General features: G+C 38.5%; 1 protein-coding gene across 2 annotated transcripts in view; it reads left to right on the forward strand.

The window, feature by feature from the left end:
• Window positions 1-26,962, forward strand: part of CERS6 (ceramide synthase 6) — a 318,171-nt gene that overhangs the window by 72,173 nt on the left and 219,036 nt on the right. For both annotated transcript variants that reach the window (XM_045480091.1, XM_045480090.1), the window contains exon 2: window positions 20,483-20,588. In XM_045480091.1, coding sequence (XP_045336047.1) covers window positions 20,483-20,588 — 106 coding nt within the window. The remainder of the gene's footprint in view (window positions 1-20,482; window positions 20,589-26,962) is intronic.

Here is a 26,962-nt window from a genome sequence, read left to right on the forward strand (position 1 = left end):
GCAATCCTGTTGCAAGAAGATTTGGAGAGAGATAGAGAGGCTCAAGAAAATCTTGGGAAAAGATAACATTTGAGATGGGCACTGAAGTTTTCAACAAGTGTAGATGGGCAGCCAGTGGCCTTCAGACCTGCAAAATCAGAAGCCTTGTGTTTGTATAGCAGGGGTGTGAGGAGAGTAGCCGGTGGTAATGGTGGAAAGTGTTTGAAGCCCAAACATGCCATGGTGGTTGCTGCGTTCCTACATTGGACAGTAGCAGACAAATGAAAGAGTGACCTAATGTGTTCTGGATGTCTGCCTGTTATATGCCAGGTGAAGTGCTGGGTGTTTCTCCAAATAGACCACCTTCTTGGGTGGACGTGCTCTTGTTTCTTTCCTTTTCATTCTGCTCGTCCACGGGCCACTCCCAACAGTGTTCAAAATTGAACTTCAAACTCTATGTTTTTGAGGTCTGTTTGCACTGTAGGTGCAGGTATTACTGTTTAAGTTAAAGGAAGCCCCAGAGGACCTCAAGTCACAGGTCCAGCTTTCTTAATGGAATGTGATAATATCATACAGCTTAATGAGCTGTGGTAGGCTTGTGATGCTGGCGATTTACATTAGCTTCATTTTGAACGGTGTTTAATAAACCATACCAAGTTATTTTTGGTACAGTTAGGGCAATCATTGAGCTAATATTTTCTGTATGGGAAGAAATTAATGAAAAGCAGTGGTGACTGACACAGACGGAGCAAAGTCTCAGTCTTCCCTAAAATCTCCATCCAGATTGTCCAACTCCACCCCTTACTGCAGCCAAACCGAGGCAAGACTAGAGACTGAGGTGGAGAAGGAACTAAGAGGCCCAGATGACCTCCCAAAGAATGGTATTTGCAGAAGGAAAAAAAAAGTCATAAACAGATAAAAAATAGTATTATTGATATAGCCCTCAAGGGGTTGGATTGATCATAAGCCTGGTGAAGGAAGGGGCTGCCAAAAACTCGTTAATGTAGCTCCTGATTATGACATTTGATTCTAGAATGAGAAAGAGGATACTTTTATTCTTCTCTGAGTTCATAGGTTTTATGTATAGTATAGATACATAAAAGCTATCTTTTATGCATCTCTCTGTATAAAGGAGTTATTTTAACATAGTTACAGTGCCATTATCACACCCAGCAAAATTAGTTGTAATTTTGTATATAGTATTAGCAAAATATTTTACCATATTGTTTCTATGCATATTACGTAAATAAACTATGTCTCTTATCTTTGTAGACATTTTACTTCTAGAAAAGAAGATTCAGAACTTGACCTGTTTTTGAATGTTGTAGGATTGTCATGTGGAAGAAAGTTTGAAATTTGTTGTCGTCATTCATCTTGGTAGGAAAGGCCCAGCTGGTAGAGTTATGGGGGGACACTTGGGCTCATTTCTAAGGAATAATTTTCTAAGAGCACTGCCCATAGGTAAAATGGGCTGCTTCAGGTGCAAGAGAATTCCCTCATTCCTTAAGACCAGTCTGTTCATGTCTAGCCTAATGCAGTGGTTCTCAAGCTTCAGCATGCATCAGAATTACCTAGAGGGTTTGTTAAAACCCAGATTGCTAGACCCCACCTCAGAGTTGTTGATTTGGTAGGGCTGGGGTAGGGCCACATAATTTGCATTTTTAACAGCTTCTCAGGTGATGCTGATGCTGCTAGTCTGGGACCACGGTTTGAGAAGCACTGGGCTAAAACATGTTTATCGAACTAGTAATCGTTTGTGTGTAGGAATCATTTGCGGAGTTTTCTTAAAACACAAAATCTGGTTCGGTTGGGCTGAGATTGGGCCTGGGGTTCTGCATTTTTAGTGTTTCTCAGGCAATGCCAATGACTGGTGCATGGTGCGTGAGCAACAGGGCTAAAGAACTCTCAAGAATGATGAGGCCTGAGGAAATTTAAACATCCAGAGGGGGCAGTTAGACCAGAGGATGTCACTCTGAGCACCTGTGAAATGATTTTGTTTTTGTAAATCTGCGAAGGAAACAAAGAAAAAGTTGACTTTTGCTTGAAAGTTTTTTTCTTCATGGTAAAATACCCTTGTATTACAATTATCATACCATAGTTACTAACATTTTATGACCCTCTTCGCAGGTCTTTAAATAAGAACTCATTTAACTCACTCTATAAGCTTTGGCCCCTCAGGAAAATGCCTCATTGATTGAATCCACGACCAAGCTTTAAATGGAAATGACCTTCATGGCCTTCTATTTAATTGAGCTCTGATGTTTACTTGCAGATTTGGTTATTTCTCATAAATGCTCCCGTTGAAGAATTTTGTGGGTTTAATACCATTATGCTTCCTCACCGTGCTTTCTCATGATGCTGCTGCAGTTGTGGCCGTGGAAGGCTTACAGTACATGAAGAGATTACTAGTCTTTTTAAAAATAACATGGATCTGTATCCATTGCTTGCATAATACAGGGTTGCATTAAGAAAATGGAAATGTCTCTTGCAGGGAAATGCATGTTTCCCAATCAAGAGCCGAGTGCACGTTTTATTGTTTCCTCCTATTTACTCCATATGAGTAAGCTGTGTTTTGCCTTTGCTGTCTTCAGAGTTATCTCTCCACCTCTTAGTTAAGCTTTGATTCTCATCTCATGAGCTTACATTACTTTTTAGGTTTAGGTTTTCTGACATTATGGAATATTCTCATAGAATCACACGCAGATCTTAGACCAACTGAAATGATAAGATGAAGATCTCAAAAAAGAAAAAGGAGATGAGCAATAGCTCTTTAAGCTTTTGATGTGTTGTTTTTCTCATACAAAGGGAATGAAAGCAGCATTTGCCCGCCTGTGTGCCAGGCACTTTACATTAATGTTTTATTTAATCCTTACACAAGTCATGTGGCCCAGGTTGTATGACTGCATCCCAGGAAAACTGGCTCAGGGTGGTGAAACAATTAACCTCACATCTCACAACTAGTAAGTGCTCAGACCAGGATAGCCTCGCTCCAAAGACACTTAGCTTCTTTCTTTTTTTTTTTTAAGTTTTTAAAAGATGTTTTTATTTATTTTTGAGACAGAGATAGACAGAGCATGAGTAGGGGAGGGGCAGAAAGAGGGGGAGGCACAGAATCTGAAGCGGGCTCCAGGCTCTGAGCTGTTCAGCACAGAGCCCGACGTGGGGCTCGAACTCACGGAGTGTGAGAACATGACCTGAGCTGAAGTCGGACGCTTAACCTACTGAGCCACTCAGGCGCCCCCACTTAGCTTCTTTCTATACGATGAGGCTTCTTAAAATAAACAGCAAATTCTTTGGATGGCAGATGTTTGCACATCATGTACCAGTGGTGTGACAGCAGAGGGTTTTGAGTAGGAGAGCGAGGAAAAAAAAATGTCCTGGCCAAATCAGCATCTCTTCAGTTTCTTCCCCAGGAGCCACCAGCAGATCGTGTATCAGCTGTGCTAAAAAATCAAATGAAGATGATGTCCAGTTGTCAGGAGCATCCCCAGACTGAAGACTTTGAACATGCGAAGAACACTGTGCTGATTACTGAGCCATCATCTCTCAGCTACAGACCCACCCTTCTCATTTTATTTATGGTGTTGGGACTGAGGCTCTAAAAAGCCCGTTTCTCCTTTGCCAGCTGTCTCCCTACAATTGCTGCCAAGACGCTGGAGGGAGGCGGCATGGCCGGAGGACTGTAACCGGACATGCCCACCCTGTTTCCCTGCTTTCCTGAAAGTGTCACTGCAGGGACAGTTCTTCCCCCATTGGGTGGTTGGTTTTTAGCAATTGACGGTGGCTCTCACTTTCCAACATCCCCAGAAGCAGCTGTGTCGTGTTGTCTGTGGGGCATCGTGCCCCGTTGGGAGCTACCCTTGCTTAGGGCTCTGGGTCATGCCTTGGGGTCCCTCCCCAACCTGTCCTCTGTTCCCGCACCCCTAGGGCTGCTGGCTGCTGTTGCTTCCTCTGTGACATCTCAGGGCTGCCTTTGTGTCATTGAGTGCCCTGATACCAGTGTAACTAGTTCCTTAATTGAACCTTCTCTATTAAAATAACTTGGGGTCTCTCTTTTCCCGACGAGATCCTCACACATACACACTCCCTTCAGGAAAACTTTGAAGCGTGCTGAGTGTGGCATGAATACACATGCCCGAAACACACACTGTCGATTGCTGACAGAAGGCAGGTGGGCAGAAATTACGGAAGGACTTGCAAACAAAATGGATAGGTTCACATTTTCATAGCACTCTTCAGTCCTGGGATAGCACGTTAAGTATGAGAAAAGAACAGGAAAAGGCAGCCGACCTAGAGAAACTGTGTGTTCCAGCATCAGTTTGGCCCCCAGGGTTGGGAACGACACTCTCTGGGCCTCAGTTTTCTCACCTTTAAATCTTAGGTAATACTAATTACAAGGTCAAGTGAAGTCAAGAGAATTAAGCAGAATTGTAAAAGGCCTTGAACTAAACTGTTATGATGATCAGATAAATACTGTAATGCTGTCATTGCTTTTTGTGTGAAGGAGTTGGCTGAGACCATAGGAGTCTTTAAGAGATAATGGGTGGGGGTTCTGAGAGGTGATAGACACCAGGCCCCGAGTACGTGCTCTGTCCTGCCATTATGCTCAGTGTATCACATATGCTACCGTTCAGCTTTTACCGTGTAAGTAGTAGACTGATTTTGCTGATGTCAAGAGTCAGCTTTCTTAATCATTCTCTGTTCCTGTCAGTGTGTGACTGATGCTCCCTTCCTTCTGCCCCATTCTGTTTTTCACAGTCATCTTTGCTTGTGGAATAGACACGTGATGGGTAATTGGTGTTAAAATTTATGTTCAGCTTCAAATTCTCCTGGGGGGAGGTTTAGCACAGTGGTCCATCATGAGCTTAAATGAAAACCTTTATGAAACTCTTCTTTGTGAATCGCCGACTCTGTTTTGAGCTTATGTAAAGTCATCGTGTCAGTAGTGATCCACCAAGACACTGAAGGACATTATCCTGGTTTATCTCTCTACATGCACCCAGGAATCTTCAATGGTAGACCAAAAGTAAAACCAGGCATTGTTTACTGATGACCAGAGTTTGTGGTTTTGAGGCACCAATGAGCAATCCTTGTGGCATTGATATCTAGGCCAAAAGCACTGTTCATAGACCCATGAACATGTGTAACCAGCTGCAGCCAGTCAGGAATGTTGAGCGAGTGCAGTTGTTGGAGTAGAAGTACAGGGGTGTTTATTGGTGTGCACCTCTAACCCCTTCTTGTATGGGTCAAGTCATGGAACCATTGAACTCTTCTTATGTAGAACAGTGATAAAGTCAGTTTGCTTATCCCTTGGAGACATTTTGAAAGTTGATGGAGATAAAGTGTGAAAAGGCGTGGTGAACTGTAGGGCACCTGGCATATGCAATAGAATGAAAGGATTAATGCATACAGGAAGGCTTGAGACTCTTCAAAATCTTAACATTTAGCTTTAGAACCAGTCTTGAGATAGAGCTACCAGTAATGAGGTCCTGTAAGACAGTCTGTCCCCAGGCCTTGAAGGCCTGCTTCTTGCAACTCTGCTTTCTTCGACTGGTCATCTGAAGGAGATGAGTGATCCAGGGGTACCTAAACCCTATCACAGAGCGAGCGTGAGGACAGTGACGAGGAAGGCATCTGTGGGAGTGCCGAGGGGTACCTTTGCAGGGACTTCTGAGGCTCCCTGGCAGAGCTCCTGATTTGTGAGATGTGTCAAAGTTGACAGGCTGCCCTGGAGGCAGCAGTTAGAGATGGGGTTGCCGACATTGCAGTCAATGAGGTAAAGAAGCAGGGCCAACAGCGGGACGCATTCTGGGAGGGTGCAGTTCTGTCCCTCAATCAATGGTCCAGATAGTGTCATTCTGAATGTGCAAAAATGAGCAGATTAAAAATAACTCCTTACTCACACATGGGCAATATTTCCCCAAAGAGTGATTGAATATAAAACCTTACTCATACGTGTGCAATATTCCCAAAAGAGTGATTGACAATTACGGTAATTTTATCAGTGTCATAATGGAAAGATCAGCTTAGTGGTCACATATTAAAGACTTTCCTGACTACAAGGCTATTTTCATATATCAATACGTGCTGTACGGTTTTTCTTCTAAATATCTTTGATGCCTTTTATTTGTTATTTTTATGCAAAATACAAGGACATGTTTTTAATTAAGACACAATTTCTTTGAGTTTTATGAACTTTTACTTTAAAGGCCAGACTCTGTGCTTCTTGAGTAGTTGAACTCATGACAAAATATCTGAAGTCCTGAGTTTTTGTCTTCAGACTTCTGGAAATACATGGCAAGGAGAGGCAGTTTTGACATTTCTCAGGTCAGCGTGGGCTTTCCAAGATCTCCGTTCTCAGTTGAAGGCATTTGAAGGTCTTCTGGTTTCTGATCTGCACCTCTGGCTGCGGTGGGTGTGGACTAGATTGACAAGTCCCTTCACTACAGCTATTTATGATTTAGCTATAACTTTTAGAAGGCCTCTTGTGAAGATTTTTTAACAACAAAGCCTGTGCCAATGGTCGTTTATTAATAAAAGCAGCCATCATCTCAGCTTCTCTTCCACTTCCTTAAAGAATAAAGTTAGATTCAGAAAAGAATCCTTAAAATTCTAAAAAGCAAAAATTTAAAGTTAGAAACAAAAAAGATGGATGAGGAAAGATTTGTAGGATCCCAGCTGTTGATTCTTGAAGAGAGAAGAATGCGGGATGACTTAATCAGTGCTTTCCGGTATTTGAGGAGGTTATTAACTGTACCGGTCTCTCCAGAGAACTGAGAAAAGAGGAAATGGGTTTACATTTCAACAAGAAGAAATTATGCAGGAAGAATATTTTGAGTCAAACATGATGAAAAACTAAAAGGATACCAAAGGAAGATTGTTTCTTATTTTAAAAATTTTTTACTTTCTATTTTGAAATCGAGATTCACAGGAAATTGTGAAGAAACGTACAGGAAGGTTTCGTACCTGAAGGAAGATTTTGAATGAGGTCTTTAGAGAAAAAATCTTGCTTGGAGGAAGAAAGCTGAACCAAGTAACATAAGAAGCCCTAAGTTTTCTGGCTCTTTGATGAATTATTGCCATTCTTATGTTCTTCCTATAACGCATTCCCCCCTGGAGGTCACCGGTCAGCACAGAGTAGAGGTCGTCCTAGTGTGTGAAATGTATTCTTCTTATAATGAAAATTTAAGACCAGCCAGCACTTACAGCACAACTTTCCAAATGTTGAACGAACACTGTGGTGTGAGGTTTATAATCATTCTTTGAATGTTCACACAAAATTTGCAAAGCAGGTTTTACTGTCTCCATTTTATAAGTGTGGCAACTAAGGTCCAGAAATATTAAGCAGCTTTCCAAGCTCAAGCTCAGGGCAGATTCACTAGGGATATGGGTTTGTTCTAAAGGAATTTTCCTTTTTACTGTGTGATGCTAGAAAATTGCCTTCTGCCTGCACACCACCCTGCGGGCCATCTTCCCCTATCTCTCTCCCTTCCCAATGTGTCTCAAGATGCCAGTGATTTAGAAATATTTCCCAGCATGAGACAGAGTGTAATTATAGTTTTCATTATAGAGATGAGGAAATAGAGAGGTTCTGTGGTGTCTCCGGGCATAGGCAGAAGCAATTTTTTTCTGGTGGCATCTCAAAATTCTCAGTGTATTTATTTTAATGTTGGTAGCACTTTTCTTGAAGTAATTTCAAGCAGTTTCATAGTTTTGTATCTTCTCGTGTTCCCATTGACTCAAATTTCATCCTTTCTCTACTTGACAGGGTTCTGAGATGGCATTTTATTTTTATTCCACCTACTGTTCTCTTCCTTGTCTTAGTCACAATGGAATCCTTTGCTTGAAGAGCCCTGTGGAATTAGCTGAAATGCAGCTGCCTCAGGGCTTTCCATATTCAGTTTTTGTGTCATTAAGGTTTTGAATCTTACCTGGCACAGAGACCATTCTGTTCATCTCTATTTTTAAAGATACTTAGTTTTTACGTTTGGTCTTTGAAGTCTCATTTGAAGATGTTGAAAAACAGAAAAGCATGAGAAAGAATGTTAAAGTGAGCAACAACCTTTTTACCGGGCAGTGGTCATGGTTAACCTTTCAGTATATTTTTAATTTCCTTTATATGTCAGAAGTTTATATGTATCTATATGTAGTCATGTAAACATTGCTTTACCTCTTCCTTCTTAGCATTTTTATGTTATTAAATACTGATTGAAAGCATTTAAATGTTACTTATTCTTAAAATAAATATAAAGCATACATACATACAAAATTAATACAGAAAAATATAAAATGCAAATCAATCTTATTGACCCCAAAAAGATTATCACCATTAATGTTTTTCACTACTCTTCCTCATAAAACTGTTTTTTAAGTAAACATGTATAATAATACTTACTGTCCTGTATCTTGCATTTTACATTTACTATTATGTCTGGAAACATAACAAATGTATCTCATTTTAATAGCCTTACAGAATTCCATTGTATTTCATGTATATCATTCTTTTTAAAAAAAAATTTTTTTTTAAATTTTTTTTCCAGTGTTAGTTTATTTTTGAGACAAAGAGACAGAATGTGAGTGGGGAAGGGGCAGAGAGAGAGGGAGACACAGGATCTGAAGCAGGCTTCAGGCTCTGAGCCGTCAGCACAGAGCCCGACATGGGGCTCGAACTCACGAACTGGGAGATCATGACCTGAGCTGAAGTTGGACGCTCAACCGACCGAGCCACCCAGGCGCCCCTAAAAAATTTTTTTAATGTGTATTTATGTTTGAGAAACAGAGAGAGCATGAGTGGGGAATGGGCGGAGAGAGAGGGAGACACAGAATCCGAAGCAGTCTCCAGGCTCTGTGCTGTCAGGCTAGAACCCGGTGTGGGGCTTGAACTCACTAGCTGTGAGATCTGGATCTGAGCCAAAGTCGGACGCTTAACCAGCTGAGCCACCCAGGCACCTCTCATGTGTATCCTTCTGATAAATACTTGTTTCCTGCCTTTTTTGTTATTTCAAGCAATATTGCAATAAACTTTATTTTTTAAAAACCCAGTATATTTGTAGGGTACATTTCTGGTAGGATATATAACTCGTAATGCCCCCAGGGGTTAGGCATTTTAACAATTTGTTAAATACTGGCAAATTGCAGTCCAAAGATAGTACCAGTTTGGATACCCATCGACAGTTTATCAGAGTACCTGTTTCTCTTTACTCTTACTAGCTTTGAAATTTATCCAAATTAAAAAATTTTTGCAAATTTTATAGGTGAAAATGATAGTGTTTTTTAAACTGAGTGTGAAGGATCATCTTTTCATATGCTTATTGGTCATTGTGACATATTTCTTTACTAAATTTCCCTGAGCTTGGGGTGCCTGGGTGGCTCAGTTGGTTAAGCATCTGACTCTTGATCTCATCACTTCAAGTCATGAGATTGAGCCCCCCATCAGGCTCTGTGCTGCTAGTGCAGAGCTTGCTTGGGGTTCTGTCTCTACTTCTCTCTCTGCCCCTCTTCCATGTGTGGGCTGTCTCTCTTTGTCTCTCTCTCTCTCTCTCTCAAAATATATAAACATTAAAATTTTTTTTCACGAGTGGTTTAGTGGCATTCTTGTTTCTCCAAATCCTCAGCCATGTTTTACATTATCAGATCCAGCCTGAAGTTTGTAAAATGGTATTGTAATTTTCTGGTGAGGTTGAATATGTCTTTATATGTTTATTGATACTTCTGTTTTCTGTGATTTTGCATCTTTTGCCCATTTTTCTACTGAGCATCAAAAATCTTTAAGAATATAAAAATTTGGCATGTAGAAGAAGAGTCTAGAGATTTTCCTATTCAGAACTTGATGACTGATTTCTTTGAAGCTTTGGAAATATTAACTAGCAAGGGTGATCCACAATTCAAGTGGTAAAGATCAAGCACATGGAACAATGGATAATTATCCTGTGATGACAGTTATTTCAAGTCAATCTGAGGAATTTAATTATTCAAATTCATCTTTGCTTGAATCTGTATTGTGGTAATATTTTGCACTTTGACCAGAGTTTTTACTGTTGGAAAGGGTCCAGTGGCTGTTTCCTGAGAGATCTCCACAACAGCAAAAAGGAAGAACATTTGGGTCTATGTTAACAGTTAAATACCACACTTTACAAGGGTATGTAATTTCTTGGGAGAAATATTCACAATAAGAGATTAAAGCAGATTATTAAATACATATAGTATGATACAATTTTTAAATAAAAATACAGTAAACACAGTATTAAAAACATGTAAAGTATATGGGGGAGAGGTAGCAGAAAGATCCTCAAATGCCAATAAATGTTTATCTGTGGGTGATGGCATTCCTGGTGATTTTTAATATTATTTGATGCTTTTTGTTGCTTTTACACTTTCCATACTGTATACCACTTTTAAAATTCAGAAAATGAAGTCTCAGTAGAATTTTGATGTTTCTTGAGCTCTTGGAGAACTTGACTGTTATACAGTTGGTAATTGTCTTGGCCCTGTCCATAATTCTCTTTTACGTCTAGGTTCATTATATTTTTATGAACCACACCACCTTTTTCCACCTGGGTTTTGTTGCCCAACAACAAAGAAAACACAAAAGAAGTACAGTGCTAAATTCTTCTCATAAAACATATTGATTGTTATTTTTCAGATTTTATTCTATTATGTGTTTTATTTTACAGTTGTCATTTTAGTACATATAGCTGCCACTGCCTTCTTCTTCTCCTTCTCCTTCTCTCCCACCTCTTCCTCCTCTTCCTCTTCCTCTTCCTTCCCAACTTATTTTTTAGATTATTTTATTTTAGAGAGAGCGCGAATGGGGGAGAGGGGCAGAGGGAGAGACAATCTGAAGCAGGCTCCATGTTCAGCATGGAGACTGACGCACGGCTCAGTCCCTCGACCCTGGGATCATGAGCTGAGCTGAAATCAAGAGTCAGATGCTCAAACAGTTGAGCCATCCAGGCACCCTAAAATTTATTTTTTTAATTGCAGTAAAATTAACACACAATGTTATATATTCATTTTGGGTGCACAATATAGTGATTCAACAATTCTGTTTTACTCAGTGCTTCATGATAAGCATACTTTTTAATCCCCATCACCTATTTCACCCATACTCCCTCCCACCTCCCCTCTGGCAACCATCAGTTTGTTCTCTATAGTTGGAGTTTGTTTCTTGATTTGTCTCTTTTTTACTTTGTTCATTTATTTTGTTTCATAAATTTCACATATGAGTGAAATCATATTGTATTTGTCTTTCTCTGACTTATTTCACTTAACGTTATGCTTTCTAGATCCATCCGTGTTGTTGAAAATGTATAGCTTGCTTTTTAAAATTACCTTTGTATAGGGGTGCCTGGGTGGCTCAGTCGGTTAAGTGCCTGACTTCGGCTCAGGTCATGATCTCACAGTTTGTGATTTTGAGCCCTGCATTGAGGTCTGTGCTGACAGCTCAGGGCCTGGAGCCTGCTTCAGATTCTGCATTTCCCTCTCTCTCTGCCCCTCCCCTGCTCACACTCTGTTTCTCTCTGTCTCTCAAAAATAAATAAATATTAAAAAAATTAGTTAGAAAAAATAAAATTACCTCTGTATTATAAATTTTCATGGTCCACATAGTTTATGTATCTTTTTAAATTACTATATAATATTTCATGGGGTTTTGTAATTTACTTAAACATTAAACCTTGAAGTCATCCTAGGATTTATTTCTTGAATCTTCTCTTTCATATATTTACACTCACTTCCCAGGTAATTTAGTCCTAAGGCTTTATATGCCATCTGTATGTTGATGACACCAAAGTTTATTTTTAAATAATATATAAAATATAAAATTTATTTTATTAGTATCTCTAGCCCAGACCTTTCCTGAATTCCAGACTGCTATATCCCACTGCCTACTTGACATGCTGTCACCTTAGAAGCCTTCAACATCTCAGTCATACTCCTACCTCAGGGCCTTTGCCCTTGACTGCTGTTCCTTTCAGAATTTTCTCTGCGGCCTTCCCTGACCAGTCTATTAAAAATTGTAACCCCACTCCATCCTTCTAATAAGTGGGCTTTACTCTCTAGTACTTTTTCCTATCTGGCATAACATACACTGCTCTGTTTATTTTTTATCTGCATTTCCCCCACTAGAATGTAAACTCCGTAAAAGGGATTTTGTTTACTGCTGCACCCCCAATACTTAGAGCAAAGCTGAAGTAGCATAGGTGCTCAATGAGTCATTTGTGAGTGAATCATTATTCTGTTTACTCTTTTTCTCTATTATAAATAACAATGCATAAAAACCTTTACATTTATGGCTTTTTTCTTTATTTGACGGATTTCCTTAGATAAATACCTAAAAATGGGATTACTGAGTAAAAGTGTATAACCATACCACAAAATTTTAACAATACTTATGTAATCAACTTACCTTTTTTATTTAAGGAAAGGGAAAAATACTGTTTTTATTAATAGGTTATGGTAGGATTGACTGGGGCAGAGTCTTTTTTAAGACATTTACTTTAAGCTTTAAGACCTTGGGCACATCCCTTAACTTCTTTGAGATTTAGTTTATATTTCTATAAAACGGGACTAATATTTACTTCACAGAGTTTTTGTTGGGCTTAAAAAAAGAGAATAAAACATTGCAAAGCACTTGGCACGTAGTAACTGTCAATAAATATCAGTCTCCTGTCTCCATATTGGCCTTCTTTCCACTAAATGTTTGTTTCCTTGAAACATTTTATCTAAGGATTATGGAACACACACATCCAGGCACAGACACACCTATATGTCTGAACATGCACCTACATACTATCTTTCCAAATCTGAACTCTACTGGTCTTGTAAACTAAACATTTTTAATACCATGATCCTAGCCATGGCATACCATTACTGATAAAGTGTTGGCAGTCAAGCAGTGGATTGAATCAGTCACCTCTCCCCAGTCCTTCTTTCTTGGAATTCTCACTTGTCCATACTTAAGTTCCTTTCCAGCACCGTCTGAGTGGGACATATGTTATTTCATTTAAGTATTTCATCAATTATTGGTTGTAATTCCAAGGACTTTTGTATTTGCCAATCTATTTGCCATTTCTGAAGTTCTCCATTCATTCCTAAAGATGTAAGTTTTCCTCTTGTTGTGCTTCCTTTCAGCCTAAAGAACTTCCTTTAATTCTGTCTGGTTGACTTTTGATATTTTGACTGTGTTATGTCTAGGTTTTCTTCATTTGAAACTTTCTTCTCTGGGGGTTCTTGAGCTTCTTGAATCTGTATATCTTTTATTACATTTGAGAAGTTGCAAACTATATACTTTTTTTCTAATATTTTCTTTTTCTTCCCCACTGTGTGTCCCTTTTTTCCTCAAACTAAGATTACCCATATATTAGCCTTTCGGAATTGTTCCACAGGTCCTCAAAGTCAGTTTGTTTTTGCATTTTTTCTCTCTTTTTTCAGATTGCATGGTTTCTATTCACCTACCTTTAAGTTCACTGCATATCTTTCTGTCTTTTCCCCTAAGGATGGGTTATAGTTTCCTTTGTTCTTCATCAGCGTATTAGATTGTAAGGAGATTTACGTAGTTCGATTCAAATTGTAGCCTGTCATGCCCACAGTGGACAGTGGCTTCGGGCTCAGCTCAGTTCTTTAAATCTTAGCTTCTAGCTGCTTTCAGTTGACCTTGTACATACATGGTTCAGAGGCCAGCCAGAATCATGCTTTGTTTCTATACAGAATTAGGGATTGGCTCCTCTGGATTTTTGCCTTTCATGGTTTCTCTCATCACTCTGATTTTCCCAGGCTCTTCCTCTGGTTCCAGCAGTTAGAAAGAGAATGTTTTTCTTTTTTTCTTTCTTTCCTTTCCTTTCCTTTCCTTTCCTTTCCTTTCCTTTCCTTTCCTTTCCTTTTTTCTTTTCTTTCTTCTGAATTCATTAAATCTTACTTTATCTTTTATTTTTTAAATTTTTTCTCTTTTCAAAATTTTAAATTTTAGTTAATTAACATACAATGCAATATTGGTTTCAAGAGTAGAATTCAGTGATTCATCACTTACACACAACACCCACTGCTCATCACAAGTGCCTTCCTTAATACCCATCACCCATCTAGTCCATCTTCCCTCTGTCAACCCATAGTTTGTTCTCTATCATTAAGAGCCTCTGTGGTTTGTTTTTCCCTCTTCTCTTTTTTTCTCTCCCTTCCCATATGTTCATCTGTTTTGTTTCTTAAATTCCACATGTGCACGAAATCATATATTTGTCTTTCTCTGATTGACGTATTTCACTTGGCATAATACATTCTAGCTCCATCCACATCATTGCAAATGGCAGGATTTCATTGTTTTTGATAGCTGAGTAATATTCCATTATCTAAATATCTATATCTGATTCTGTATATCTTCTTTATCCATTAATCAGTTGATGGACGTTTCGGTTATCTCCATAGTTTGGCTATTGTTGACAAGAAAGAGAATGTTTTTCAGTTAATGTTTTATCTGCTTCTGTGACTGTGTCTGATATCAGGGCAGAGCTACAAAATAAACATAAATAAATAGTCAAGGAGCCTACTCTCTGCTGGTTGCTTGCACCTACCTTTGACTCATCTCCAGAGTCGACTTGTTTTTATTCATTCTCCCAAGCCTTCAGCTAGTTTAGTTTAGGAGGGATTAGTATGTTGTACAGAGTTTTTAAAGATGAAAAATCAATGTTAGGGCCTCATTCTGTCACATGAAAAACAATTTTTTTAAGTCCTACTTGTGGATTTATTATAGCAAGTCAAAGATGCATAAAGGTATGGACAAATCCCACAATGAGGCACTAAAGCTAAAGAAATAAATTCCCCTCATCATCTTTTTAAAGTTGCCTTCTCATTAGTAGAGATAAATAATCTACAATTTCACATTTTTTTCTATGCTCCATCTCTTTTATTTAAGTTTCTACAGTATAGTTAATATACAGTGTTATATTTGTTTCAGGTGTACAGGATAGTGACTTAGCACTTTCATATAGCACTTGGTGCTCATCACGACTGCCCTCCTTAATCCCCATCACCTATTTAACCCATCCCTCTGCCCACCTCCCCTCCAGTAACCATCAGTGTGTTCTGTATAGTTAAGAGTGTTTCTTGGTTTGCCTCTCTCTTTCTCTTTTTGTCCTCTTTACTCATTTGTTTTGTTTCTTAAAACCCACATCTGAGTGAAATCATATGGTATTTGCCTTTCTCTGACTTACTTCACTTAGCATAATATTCTCTAGCATCCATATTTTTGCAAATGGCAAGACTTCATTCCTTTATATGGCTGAGTAATATTCCATTGTGTGTATGTATATATATATACATACATACATACATACCACATCTTCTTTATCCATTCATCAGTCAATGGACATTTGGGCTGTTTCCATTTTTGGCTATTATAGATAATGCTGCTATAAACATTGAGGTGCATGTATCCCTCTGAATTAGTATTTTTGTAATTTTGGGGGGGTAAATACCTGGTAGTGTAATTGTTGGATCGTAAAGTAGTTGTATTTTTAACTTCTTGAGGAATCTCCATACTGCAAAAACATAATTTTTTCAAATTATTTTTTTAATTGAAATCTTTATTGAGAGAGTTGTAAATTCACATGCAGTTGTAAGAAGTAATACGCTGAGAGTTCATGTACCCTTTACCCAGTTTCCCCTAATGGTAACATTTTACAAAACTGTAGTGTGATATTACAACCAGGATATCAACATTTATAAAATCTATTGAGCTTATTTCAATTTCTCCAGATGTAAATGTACTCATTCATGTGTGCGTGTGTGTGTGTGTGTGTGTGTGTGTGTGTGAGATTTAATTCTGTGCAGTTATATCATGTGTAGGTTTACGTATCCATCACTGCAGCCTTACACCTGCTTTGAAAAGTGTAGTAAATGCTAGAGACAGAAAGGACTGAAAGTCTCGGGCCATGTTCCCCACTGAAGATGATTACATGGTATTAAGAGATCCGAATTAACATTTACCCTATAAACATTTATTTGCTTTTCAAATTAATTTCCTTTAACATACTGTAAACATTTTGAGCGCAGTAATCGCCTCATGTTTTGTGTGTACCTTGATCCACACCACAGCCCAGAGCTGACCCTGGTGCCCTGTGCAGAGATTTTCATTCAGTTCATTTTTAAAATACAAATACCTGTCGTTAAATAGAATTAAAAGGTAGAAATGTCTTAAGTATTTTCTCTGTTTTAAATTGAGATTAGTATTCTTCAAAGTTCACATCCTGATTATGTTTCCTTGCACATATGTTCTACTACATGAAAGTACTTTATAGATGTTTGATCTTGTGAAGGCTGTGTTGCTGCCTTTGATAAAAAAGTAATTAGGTGAGCATTTCCTGGTAGAGGTACTCATCAAAGTTTGAAAGTACATATTTCCTTTTAACTATTGTATTTGAAGGGACTCCCCCCCTACCCCCTATCTGTCTTTCTGTCTCTACAAACCCGTGAAAGACAGCTTTTGTGAACTTATTTCTGTTAGAGCCAGCGTTGAAAAAAAAAAATCCAGCTTTTCTTTAATGGACCATGACGGTAGGTAACAAAAGTACGGTAGTTGTGTCATAGGTTTTATGTGGTTTCTAACACTCTCTGGAAAAAAAAAAAAAAAACGCCCAGCAGTGTTTCACAAATTCTTTGGAGAATAAATGCAAATAAAATTTCTGTCTTTTCATATAATTAGGGATGCTATTAGGAAAATAAAAAATAGATCTTTCTTTCTTCTCTCATTTGAGATTACATCTTTTCTGCCTATCTTTAGAAGTTTTTTATTTTATTTATTTTTTTTTATGTTTATTTTTGAGAGAGAGAGAGCAAGAGACAGAGCACAAGGCGGGGAGGGGCAGAGAGAGAGAGGGAGACACAGAATCCGAAGCAGGCTCCAGGCTCTGAACTGTCAGCACAGAGCCTGATGTGGGGCTTGATCCCACGAACTGTGACATCATGACCTGACACGAAGTCGGACGTTTAACTGACTGAGCCACCCAAGCGCCCCTGAAGTTTTTTAAATCTTAGAAATGAAGTGCCTAGCTGTGTATGCTAGGTAAGTTGAAAAGAGAGCACCTAATGAGAGGTTGGTGGAGTCAACACCGGTGCTCTGTGGATGGCTTTGACTGAGGCAAGCGATTACTCTATCTGATGACCCTTGTCTTTTTCAATTGCCTGTTTAGGTTTCTCGCCTTGTTTGCTTGGTACCATTAGAACTCACTGGGTGCCCATGGCTTAGCACAGTGCAGTTCAAGCTGAGTGGGTTTCTGGGCCCAGAGAAGTCATGATTGTGTAAACACTATACAGTATGAAACCATACAGATGGCACACATCAAAAATGTAGACAAAGAAACCGTGTGACATCATGTTTCACCATACACTTATGTTTATATACACACACAACTTATATACATATGTAGTTATTAATTTTCTTATGCATGCCAAGATTGAGGCACAGAGAGATTACTGCAGCTAGGGTGCCACAGCCAGATTGTAGCAGACATTATTTCTACCCTCCCCTTTGGACTTTGCTTTAAAAATCTGTTTACAGAGCATCATATTTAAGTGATAATTTTGATTACCAAAATTTGATAAGTTTGGTGATCAAGAGATATGCCTTCTTCAAGGTGCTATTGCATTTGTTCTTGAAATTCAGTGAAGAGTTTTTAAAACGTGGTTTGAGGCTTAAAAAGAGAAGGAGAAATACATAAGACATTGCATTGTGTTAGACACTAAAAAACCTTTTGAATGCTTTTGTAAGTTATTGCAGCATGATAGCAAAGGTGGGGAAGTGGCTTTTGAATAAATTCTATTGAGTGAATTTCTTGACTCTCCTACTGCTTGCCCACTCATCAGGCACACAGAGAAGGTCTGTTAACTTGTCAACAGCACTCAGAACAGTGGTAGCAACAATGAACACATATTTACTGAAGACAGCCAGTTGGTCATTTACTGACCCCCTCCTGCTGACGCCTAACCATTTTCATGGTGTATTCAGAGGTGAAAAGATTATCCTCTGCATTCATACTCTTAACTCTTAGAAGATGAAAAGAAAACCATGTACTAGAACAGAAGGATGTTACAAGGATAATGGCAAATTCAGAAAGGAAGTTTGAATAATACTCAGGAGTTGTGGGGATGGGGAAGATGAAGGAAGGCCGGAGAGAAATCCAACAGGGAAGAGTAATAGAAGGCAACCAATGACAGGTTGATTTTGGCTCTTATGCCAATTTAATTTTGCTGTTTACCTTTTCATCCCACTCTTGCTGGACCTTGTATCTTTTCATACTCCTTATGGTGAAGAGGGGGAAAAAACCCCACAAAGCAGGAAACTTTGTCAAGCAAACAAGTTCTGGACTTGTTTGCTCCTTATCCATCAAACGTCACTTCTTTCCACTAGCTGTAGCTGTAGCTGTAGTTCCAAAATTATTGTTCATAGTGAAGACCCAGAATTATTTGAAAAAGATTACATTTCTCTTTAAGAAGGTAGTGGCATAGGTAATATGTCTTAGAATATTTTACATTAAAAAGAACTGAAAATGCAGGGGCGCTTGGGTGGCTCAGTCAGTTAAGTGTCTGACTTTGGCTCCAGTCATGATCTCATGGTTCATGAGTTTGAGCCCCGTATCAGGCTCTGTGCTGACAGCTCAGAGCCTGGAGCCTGCTTCAGATTCTGTGTCTCCCTCTCTCTCTCTGCCCCTACCCTGCTTGTGCCCTGTCTCTCTCTGTCTCTAAAAAATGAATAAACATTAAAAAAAAAAAAAAGAATTGAGAATGAAAATTTGGGGAAAACTCCAGTTCTAGAACAGTTACATACTAGGAAAGGTGGTAAGTCCTTCTTCCCAGCTTTGTTCCAGAGAACCAGCAAAACAGGTATTATATTACATTTTCTGTGTATATCTTTCCTGGGTGAGGCTTGCATGTACAGTATTCCATTTTCCTGTTGAAGTAAGTGTCTTCTCTTTAACTTGAAATAGGACCCAGTGAGATATTATGTGGTGTATATATATAAACTTCATTCATCCCACTTAAAAAATGTTCCTTTGTCTATTCTTTAATCTCATCAACTGTTATTAAAGAAGCTTCATGATCTGTTTTGTACATTTATCAGTTGTTGCCTTTGGCCAACGTTAACTTGGGTAATACTTTCATCTGATGTTTTATTATTTTGTATTAGTAGAAAATGTTCAACGTCACTACTGAAAAGGAACATTCACAAAACCTTATTTCTTGAACATTTAGTCTAAAACAACTCTTATTAAAGTTGTAAGTGCTTAAAAAAAAGTTTCAGAGATGTCAGCATACCTTTGGGGCCCCCTGCCCTCTGCTGCTGCTTCAGTGCCTCCTTCACATGTCAAGCACAAGCAGAAATGAAGCGAAGTCTTCCCATTCTTCTGGACATAGTCGTTTGCTTAGGATAAAAACAGTGCAGCAGATGCTTGTAATCATTTCAGGCTTTTCAGCTTGTCTGGGACATTGTGCTATCTGACATCCTTCATTACTCCTTACGAGAAAGACCCAAATAACCACAGGGGCGCCTAGATGACCCAGGCAGTTAAGCAACCAACTCTTTTATTTCGGCTCAAATCATGATCTTGTGGTTTGTGGGATTGAGCCCACACTGGGCCCGGTGCTGACAGCATGGAGACTGCTTGAGATTCTCTCTTTCCCTCTTTGTCTGCCCCTTTCCCATCTCAAAATAAATTTAAAAAATAAACTTAAAGGCACAAATAACCACAAGGCAAGAATTTTAAGAAGCCATAAAGAATTGGGGCTGGGGTGCCGGGGGGGGCCTGAGTGGGTTAAGCATCTGATTTCGGCTCAGGTCATGATCTCAGGGTTTGTGAGTTTGAGCCCCACTTCAGGCTCTGTGCTGACAGCTCAGAGCCTGGATCTGGCTTCAGATTCTGTGTCTCCCTCTCTCTCTCCTCCTTCCCTGGTCACACTCTGTCTCTCTCTCAAAAATAAACATTTAAGAAAATTAAAAAAAAAAATAAAGAATTGGGGCTGAATATAATGCATTTGGATTTTAGAGACAAAAATGGCCAATTTTATGAGGTAGGAGTGATCAAAGGTACATTCTCCATGATGATTAGTAAACACTTTGTCATAGTGGAAGGTGTAACATGACAATTGTTAGTGAGATGTTAGTAAGAAAAGTATAAGTTAAATCGTTTTAAAATGATGGTTTGTTTGATTCATATATCTCACTTATGGTCTTATATTTGTCATCTGGTAGTCTTTCTACCTGTTAAATCACATTAGAACTTAAGGATCAGGAGATTTCAATGTTCTAAAAGGATTTCTTTTTTACTGTCACTGTTGGAGGCCTATAGGAGAGAAGAAAAGTTAAATCTGTTTTACATTGACTGATGAGAATGTCAGCAGTGTCCACCCAGCACTTCATTGGGACAGTTGAGTAATGTGTGATTAATTGGTGACATTAAGAAAAGTTATAGAAAGAATAACTTCTTCTGACCTTATTTTATTGTATTTTATTTTTAAGATTTGTAGCCAAACCATGTGCCATCGCCCTCAACATTCAGGCCAATGGACCACAGATTGCCCAGCCCAATGCCATTCTGGAAAAGGTCTTCACTGCAATTACGAAGGTATGAATGCCTTTTTGGGTGGTATGAGTTATCATGACCACCATTCTCAATCTGAAATTATTTAATCCCTTCTCTCCTGGGTTTGAGAACTAATTGCCCAGCTTCATGCTGGAAAGTGTGCTCTTGGAAAGCGTGCAAACATTGTGACTAGGCCAAACAGGTAGAAGCTGAATAAATGTGGGCATGTTTGAGACCTGTTTATTTATTCTCACATTGATTTTAGAAGCTGGTCTGTAAAGAACAGTCTAGATTAGATTCTATTGATTAGTCTAATTTTGTGTCTCTTTTAATCTCACATGACATGAAGCAGTACGTATAATGGTTGGATGGGATTTTGTGGAGACGACTGGGTAAAGCTGAGGAATATAATTAATGTACAGGCATACGTTGGAGATGTTGCGGGTTTGGTTCCAGACCACTACAACAAAGCAAATACCACAGTAAGGCATGTCAAATGAATTTTTGGGTTTTTCCAGTGCATATAAAAGTTATGTTTACATTATACTGTTATCTGTTAAGTGTGTGCAAATAGCACTCTGTCCAAAAGACAATGATGCCTTAATTTGAAAATATTTTATTGCTTAAAAATGCCAATCATCATCTGAGCCTTCAGCAAAATTGTAATGTTTTTGTTGGTGGACACTCTTGTCTCCATGTTGATGGCTGTTGACTGATTAGGGTGGTGGTTCCTAAAGTTTGGGGCAATTATGGCAACTTCTTAAAATAAGACTGTAATGAAGCTTGCTGCATTGATCAGCTCTTCCTTTCATGAAAAATTTCTCTGTAGCATGGGATGCTGTTTGATAGCATTTTACCCACAGTTGAACTTCTTTCAAAATTGGAGTCAGCTTTATCAGCTTTATCAGCTAAATTTATGTAGTATTCTAAACCTTTTCTTGTCATTTCAACAATCTTCACAGCATCTTCACCAGATGGAGATTCCATCTCCAGAGACCACTTTCTTTGTTCATTCATAAGAAGGAGCTTCTTACCCATTAATATTTTATCATGAGATCTCAGCAATTCAAATATAATATTAATGAAAATGTTTGAAATATTGCAGGAATTACCGAACTGTGAGGTAGAGACACAAAGTGAGCCAATGCTGTGTTAAAAAGAATGGCACCGATAGACTTGTTTGATGCAGAGTTGTCACAAACCTTCAATATGTAAAAAATGCAATTATCTGTAAAGTGCAGTAAAGTGAAGTGTGATAAAACAAGGTTTGCCTGTACGTATGAAAGGAAGTGCCCATTTGCTTCTAGCATGGCCCTTGTGTTCCAGCAGTTATGAGACACAGGCAGATGTAAACAAAAGAGGGAATAATTAAAGGACAGAAGAGTTGCAAGATGAAAGAATGAAAGACAAGGATCTAGAGAGTTATAAGTTATAGATTCACTGCAGAGAAAACAGAAGAGATTATCACTGTGGTGAGAGTGAAAGCCAAACCAGGAGCAGGGAGAGGAGAGCAGGGGAGGGGGCAGGTCTTTGCCCCTCCACTGATATCGCCTTAAGAACAAAGAGGGGAGGAGAAAGAAGCCAGAAACCCTCCCATCTAAGGCTGTGAGAAAACAAAGCACATCACAGCATCCCAAGTATTTTTTTACTCCTATATCGCCCTTCATCTTACTCTTGTATAGACAAGAAAGAAGGACAGGAGGAGTGTAGTATTCTAGGAGAAGTATTGTGTGTTTGTACATTAAATGGTTCATTTTCCCTTTTTCATTTTTCTGGGAACATTACTCAGGCTTTTAAAATGTGATTTGACAGTGTTAAGTTTTATTCCTTTTTTGGTATTTGTATTGCTAACCATTTGTATTACTGGTCTCTTGTCTTAAAACTATTAATTCACATATTCAAACATTTTTATTTATATTATGGTCTTTATTTCTGCCAAGATTTTCTAGGATTTTCCCCTCTATCCTTTTAAAAATGATATTTTTCCTGGAGAAGTAGAAGAAAGCACTAGGTACTTCTTATATCTCTGTCAGGAAGAAGAGAAGAATGTATTAGGAAAAGCTCTTCTGGTAGTTTTATGGGCTGGTTTTAGATTGCCAAGTTCTTACCTGAAGGGGCACGTATCTTAATGGTACTTAAAGGAAGAAAATATTAAGAAAAAACTTGTATTTTCTTTTAACATAGCAATTTGCTGCAGCAAACACTTCTTTCCCTCTGAAAAAGCAGAAATCTAGGAAGTTATCAGGTTTTTAAAAATGAGATTATAATATATTAGTGTTTGTCTTGTGAACTACTCTAAATGCATAATAAAATGAGTCTACCCAAATGTTACGTGTCCCCTTAGAAATTCTACAGTGGACATTTTATTCCCTTGCCTTATGTTTATTGTGGTTACTGGAGAAATTTCCTCTATAAAGGTAGTAAAAGGAATTTGGAGTCATGTTGACTGCTCTAGAGAATATTTGCTTCCAGCTCATTTTAATCATACTGTCTTAGTTTTCCAAGGTGATTCTTTTGGACATTTTTACGTGATTAGAGAAGAAGCCTCATGATTTAAATGTAGAGGCAGCAAAAGTTGGACCAGTTGTTCCTTGAATTCTTTATACTTGTCTGGTGTTATTTATGATCTGAGAAAGTAACAGGCCAGTTGACTAGAAGTAGCAACATATGGAGAGATTAAACACTATATGTATTTGAGTGACCATTCACCAACCTGGCCTTGACCATGATTCCGGGTCACCTTTGGAGAAGGGCATGGTTATCATCTTTCAAGAATGTAGGGGCGCACTCTCAGAACCTTCAAAATCTGCGATGCATAGGACATAATTTGTGGGGCCAATGCAGAATGAAAATGCAGGGCCTCTTGTTCAGAAAGCATGAAAAAATGCCATTTAAGGCATAAAAATATACAGCTTTTTTTCTTTTCTTTCATAGATTCTTTTTCTTGACCTGTCAACGTGTTTTTTATTTGTTATTTAATGTCATGCCCCCTCAGGCATGGGGATATTCATGAGGCAAGTGTAGAGCCTCACATGTCCTGGGGACCCCACACTATGACTTACTGAACACACAGCCCATTAGCTGTGTCCAGACGAGGCCGATGTGCCTGCCCCTCTCTGGCCAGAGGTAGAGAAGTTGAGACCGGCTTCACCCCTTTTGATGGGCCTACTGCCCCAACCCCCAGGGGACTGATGACTGCCAAGTGTATTGCAGTCTCTAGAGCAGGATACACTTGGCAGCTGGATTGGGGTGAGCAAGTGTATCGTCCCCACTGAGTCACCTACCAAATGCATCAGGGCACTGCCACCCTGGGGTGCAGGCAGCTACCCCCATGTCCCATGCTGAGACACCGCAGGTATACATACCCAGTTCCAGCCCTTTTCATGCTTGCCCCTAAGGCAGCAGTAGTCACTGGGCAGAAGCGGGAAGGAGTAGGAGGTCTGGGGAGCCAGGGGACAGAGAACTAAGTTCCCCAGAACTAGTTGGGGGAAGTGGTGGGACTGTGTGTGAGCCAAGACTCTGAGCCCTAACACGTGTTCCTCTGTCTCATTGGCCTTCATATACAAAATACAAATTCCATAACAAAATTATTAAGAATTTCAAGATAGCTGCCATAGAACTTGAAACCCCAAGCACGAGCCTTTCTGAATTGTGGATCCCTGTGTGACCACACTGGTACATGCCCTGTGTAGTTCTCATCTATGTAATTATCTGATAAATAGGTAACATCTGTTTGTCTCTCTGTATATCTGGTACAAACAAATGTGCATGTGCATAGTTGTTTATATTTATTTATTTATGTTTGGGGTCTCCTGCCATACTATTGGCACATATCTATAATCCTAACAGCCTTACTTTTCTAATCCTATCAATTCTTGAGCCACTGAGGAAAAAAATATATATGTCAGCTGTGAAACCAGGTTTTATGACACAGAGAAATCATACCATCATCCACTTTTGGTATGTTACTCTATATCTTAAAAATTATAGGCAAATTTCGTATAATTTGTTCTCCCTTATTCTCCTCTTATGTCTGTCTCTTTCTTTCCTTTTTCTTCCCAGTATTGATTATGAATATTAAAGTCAGCCTAGGTATTTCTGTATAAAAATGTGTATATATGTCAGCATTGTTCATTTCTTTCCTTGGAAATCTTAAAAAAGGAAAAAACTAAGGAGAACGATTAAAAATCCAAAACAATTAAAAAAACGCACACAAAGAAGAAGGAGAATCTCCCAAACTCTATTTTTGGCAAACTAGTAGATACATATCTCTAAATTTCAAAATATGTATTAAGGCTAACAAAAAAAAACAGTTGGTGGGTTGGGCAGAAGCCAAGCAAGAGGAAGTGAAGAGCATGGAGTGGGGGTAGCTCTCAGGAAAGCCAGCAAAAGAGACAGCTTCTGAATGTGAGGGAGACAAAAGCTCTAACCAGTGTTTGCAACGTTAGATACAGAAACTGGTGAGCAAGGCTAGCGGTTGTCCTCCTGAACTCAGTTTAATTCAGAGAACTGGAAGAAGTTCACAGACGACAGTGTGGATGGCACATTTTCAGGAGATGGTCTCCCTTGGTGGCGGCTGAACTGCACGAGCATTCTCCCTGCTCTGTGTACTCCCAGGAGCTGGTCAAAAAACTGATGGACTCAATGATGAGTAATAAAGAAGGAACACACACAACATCGAAGACAAGGAAAAGAATGTGTAGCAGTGCTTATTAACAAAAATTGTTAGTGGAAAAATGAGGCCACAAGGCAAGTGAAAATTGTGATTAAATATTTTACCATAAACTAAAAAAAATGTATATATAAGCAATAACTCTGTGAAGGAAAACCACAAAAAAAGAAATGTAAGACCTAAAAAAAAAATAGTTGGTCAACAGGAAAAGGGACGCATTGTGAGCTGGTAGCTTCAGGAAAACATACTAAAACTATCACAGAGGAGCACCTGGGTGGCTCAGTCAAGTACGCGTCCAACTTCAACTCAGATCATGACCTCACTGTTTGTGAGTTCGAGCCCTGCATAGGGCTCTGCACTATCAGTGCTTGGGCTTCTCTCTCTTTACCTTTCTCTCACTGCCTCTCCCCCAGGTGCACTTTCTCTTTCTTAAAATGAATAAATAAACTTTAAAAAATAAAAAATAAAAAGAAAAGAAAACTATCACAGAAATGAAGACAAAATTGGAAAGAATACAGGGAACACAAGACACTTCAGAAAACTCAGCAAGGAATATGGGAGATAGAAAACTATTAAATGAGACAAAAAGCGCTAAAAATAATTAGATGTTTAGATTGAGCAGATCCAGCATCTGCATTATCAGAGTCCCGTAAGGAAAAGCAAAATAAAATAAATATTGAAAGATATAATTCAAGAAAATTTTCCTAAAATAAATGGGGATTTGTTTTAATATGTTGATGAAAATGCAGTAAAAATTGACCCAAGAAGGTTAAATTATTGGACTTGAAAAATAAAAGAAAGAATTCTTTGAGAAGCCAAGCCAAAAATCAAATCACTTAACTAGCAAAAAAATATCACCATGACTTTAGTCTTCTTTATAGCAACATTTCCAACATTTTCAAGGAAAATGTGAACTAAGAATTTTATATTTAGGCAAATTGGTTTTACGCTGTAAAAGTTAAAAACAAACAGATTTCAACATGCAAAAATATGAGGGAATTGTTCTCATGAGTCCTTTTTGAAGAAAGTATTATAACCATTAATTTTAGCCGATCAAGAGGTTACTGGAGTGTTGGTAAGTTTTGGATACATTTCAAATGTTGAAAGAGAGAAAGAAATGTGAGGATCAGGATGACAGAACAGAATGTAAACGTTCATATGCGTTCACATAGAAGTGATACAACTAACATTAATGGGGGTGGGGAGAAGAAGGTGAGAGGTAGAATACATTCACTTCTAGTAGCTGGGAGTGAAAGCAAATCAGTTTAAGCAGCCAAACTGACTAATAGAAGTACAAACATATTTAACAGTATAAGAGTAAACTGTAAAAATGATAAAATTATTGATTAATATTGGGTGGGGTAAGAAGAGGAAATATGGTAGTTTTAAATACTGCTGGTATGGAATTATTGACTGAAAACAAATAGAAGAGTATTGTAATTATGAATAACCACTAGAACAAAAATTACCCACAGGAAGGAAAATAAAACAAACAATACTTGGTTTGTCATTTTTTTTTTTTTTTTACCTATCAAAACAGAAAGCATAACAGGATTAATGTGAGGGAACTATAAAACATTCAGTTATATCAATATGTGTAAATGGGTTTGACTTCTCTAACTATTTTAGTTTTGGGTCCTTCAGATAAAGTAATTATAAATATTGAAAATAAGAGTATGAGTAAAGGTATATAGACAAATACAGATAAGTAGGGTTTTTGTTTTTACATAAAAGTGGAAGTCAG

Source organism: Leopardus geoffroyi, chromosome C1 (genome assembly GCF_018350155.1).
Source record: "Leopardus geoffroyi isolate Oge1 chromosome C1, O.geoffroyi_Oge1_pat1.0, whole genome shotgun sequence".
NCBI lineage: Eukaryota > Metazoa > Chordata > Mammalia > Carnivora > Felidae > Leopardus > Leopardus geoffroyi.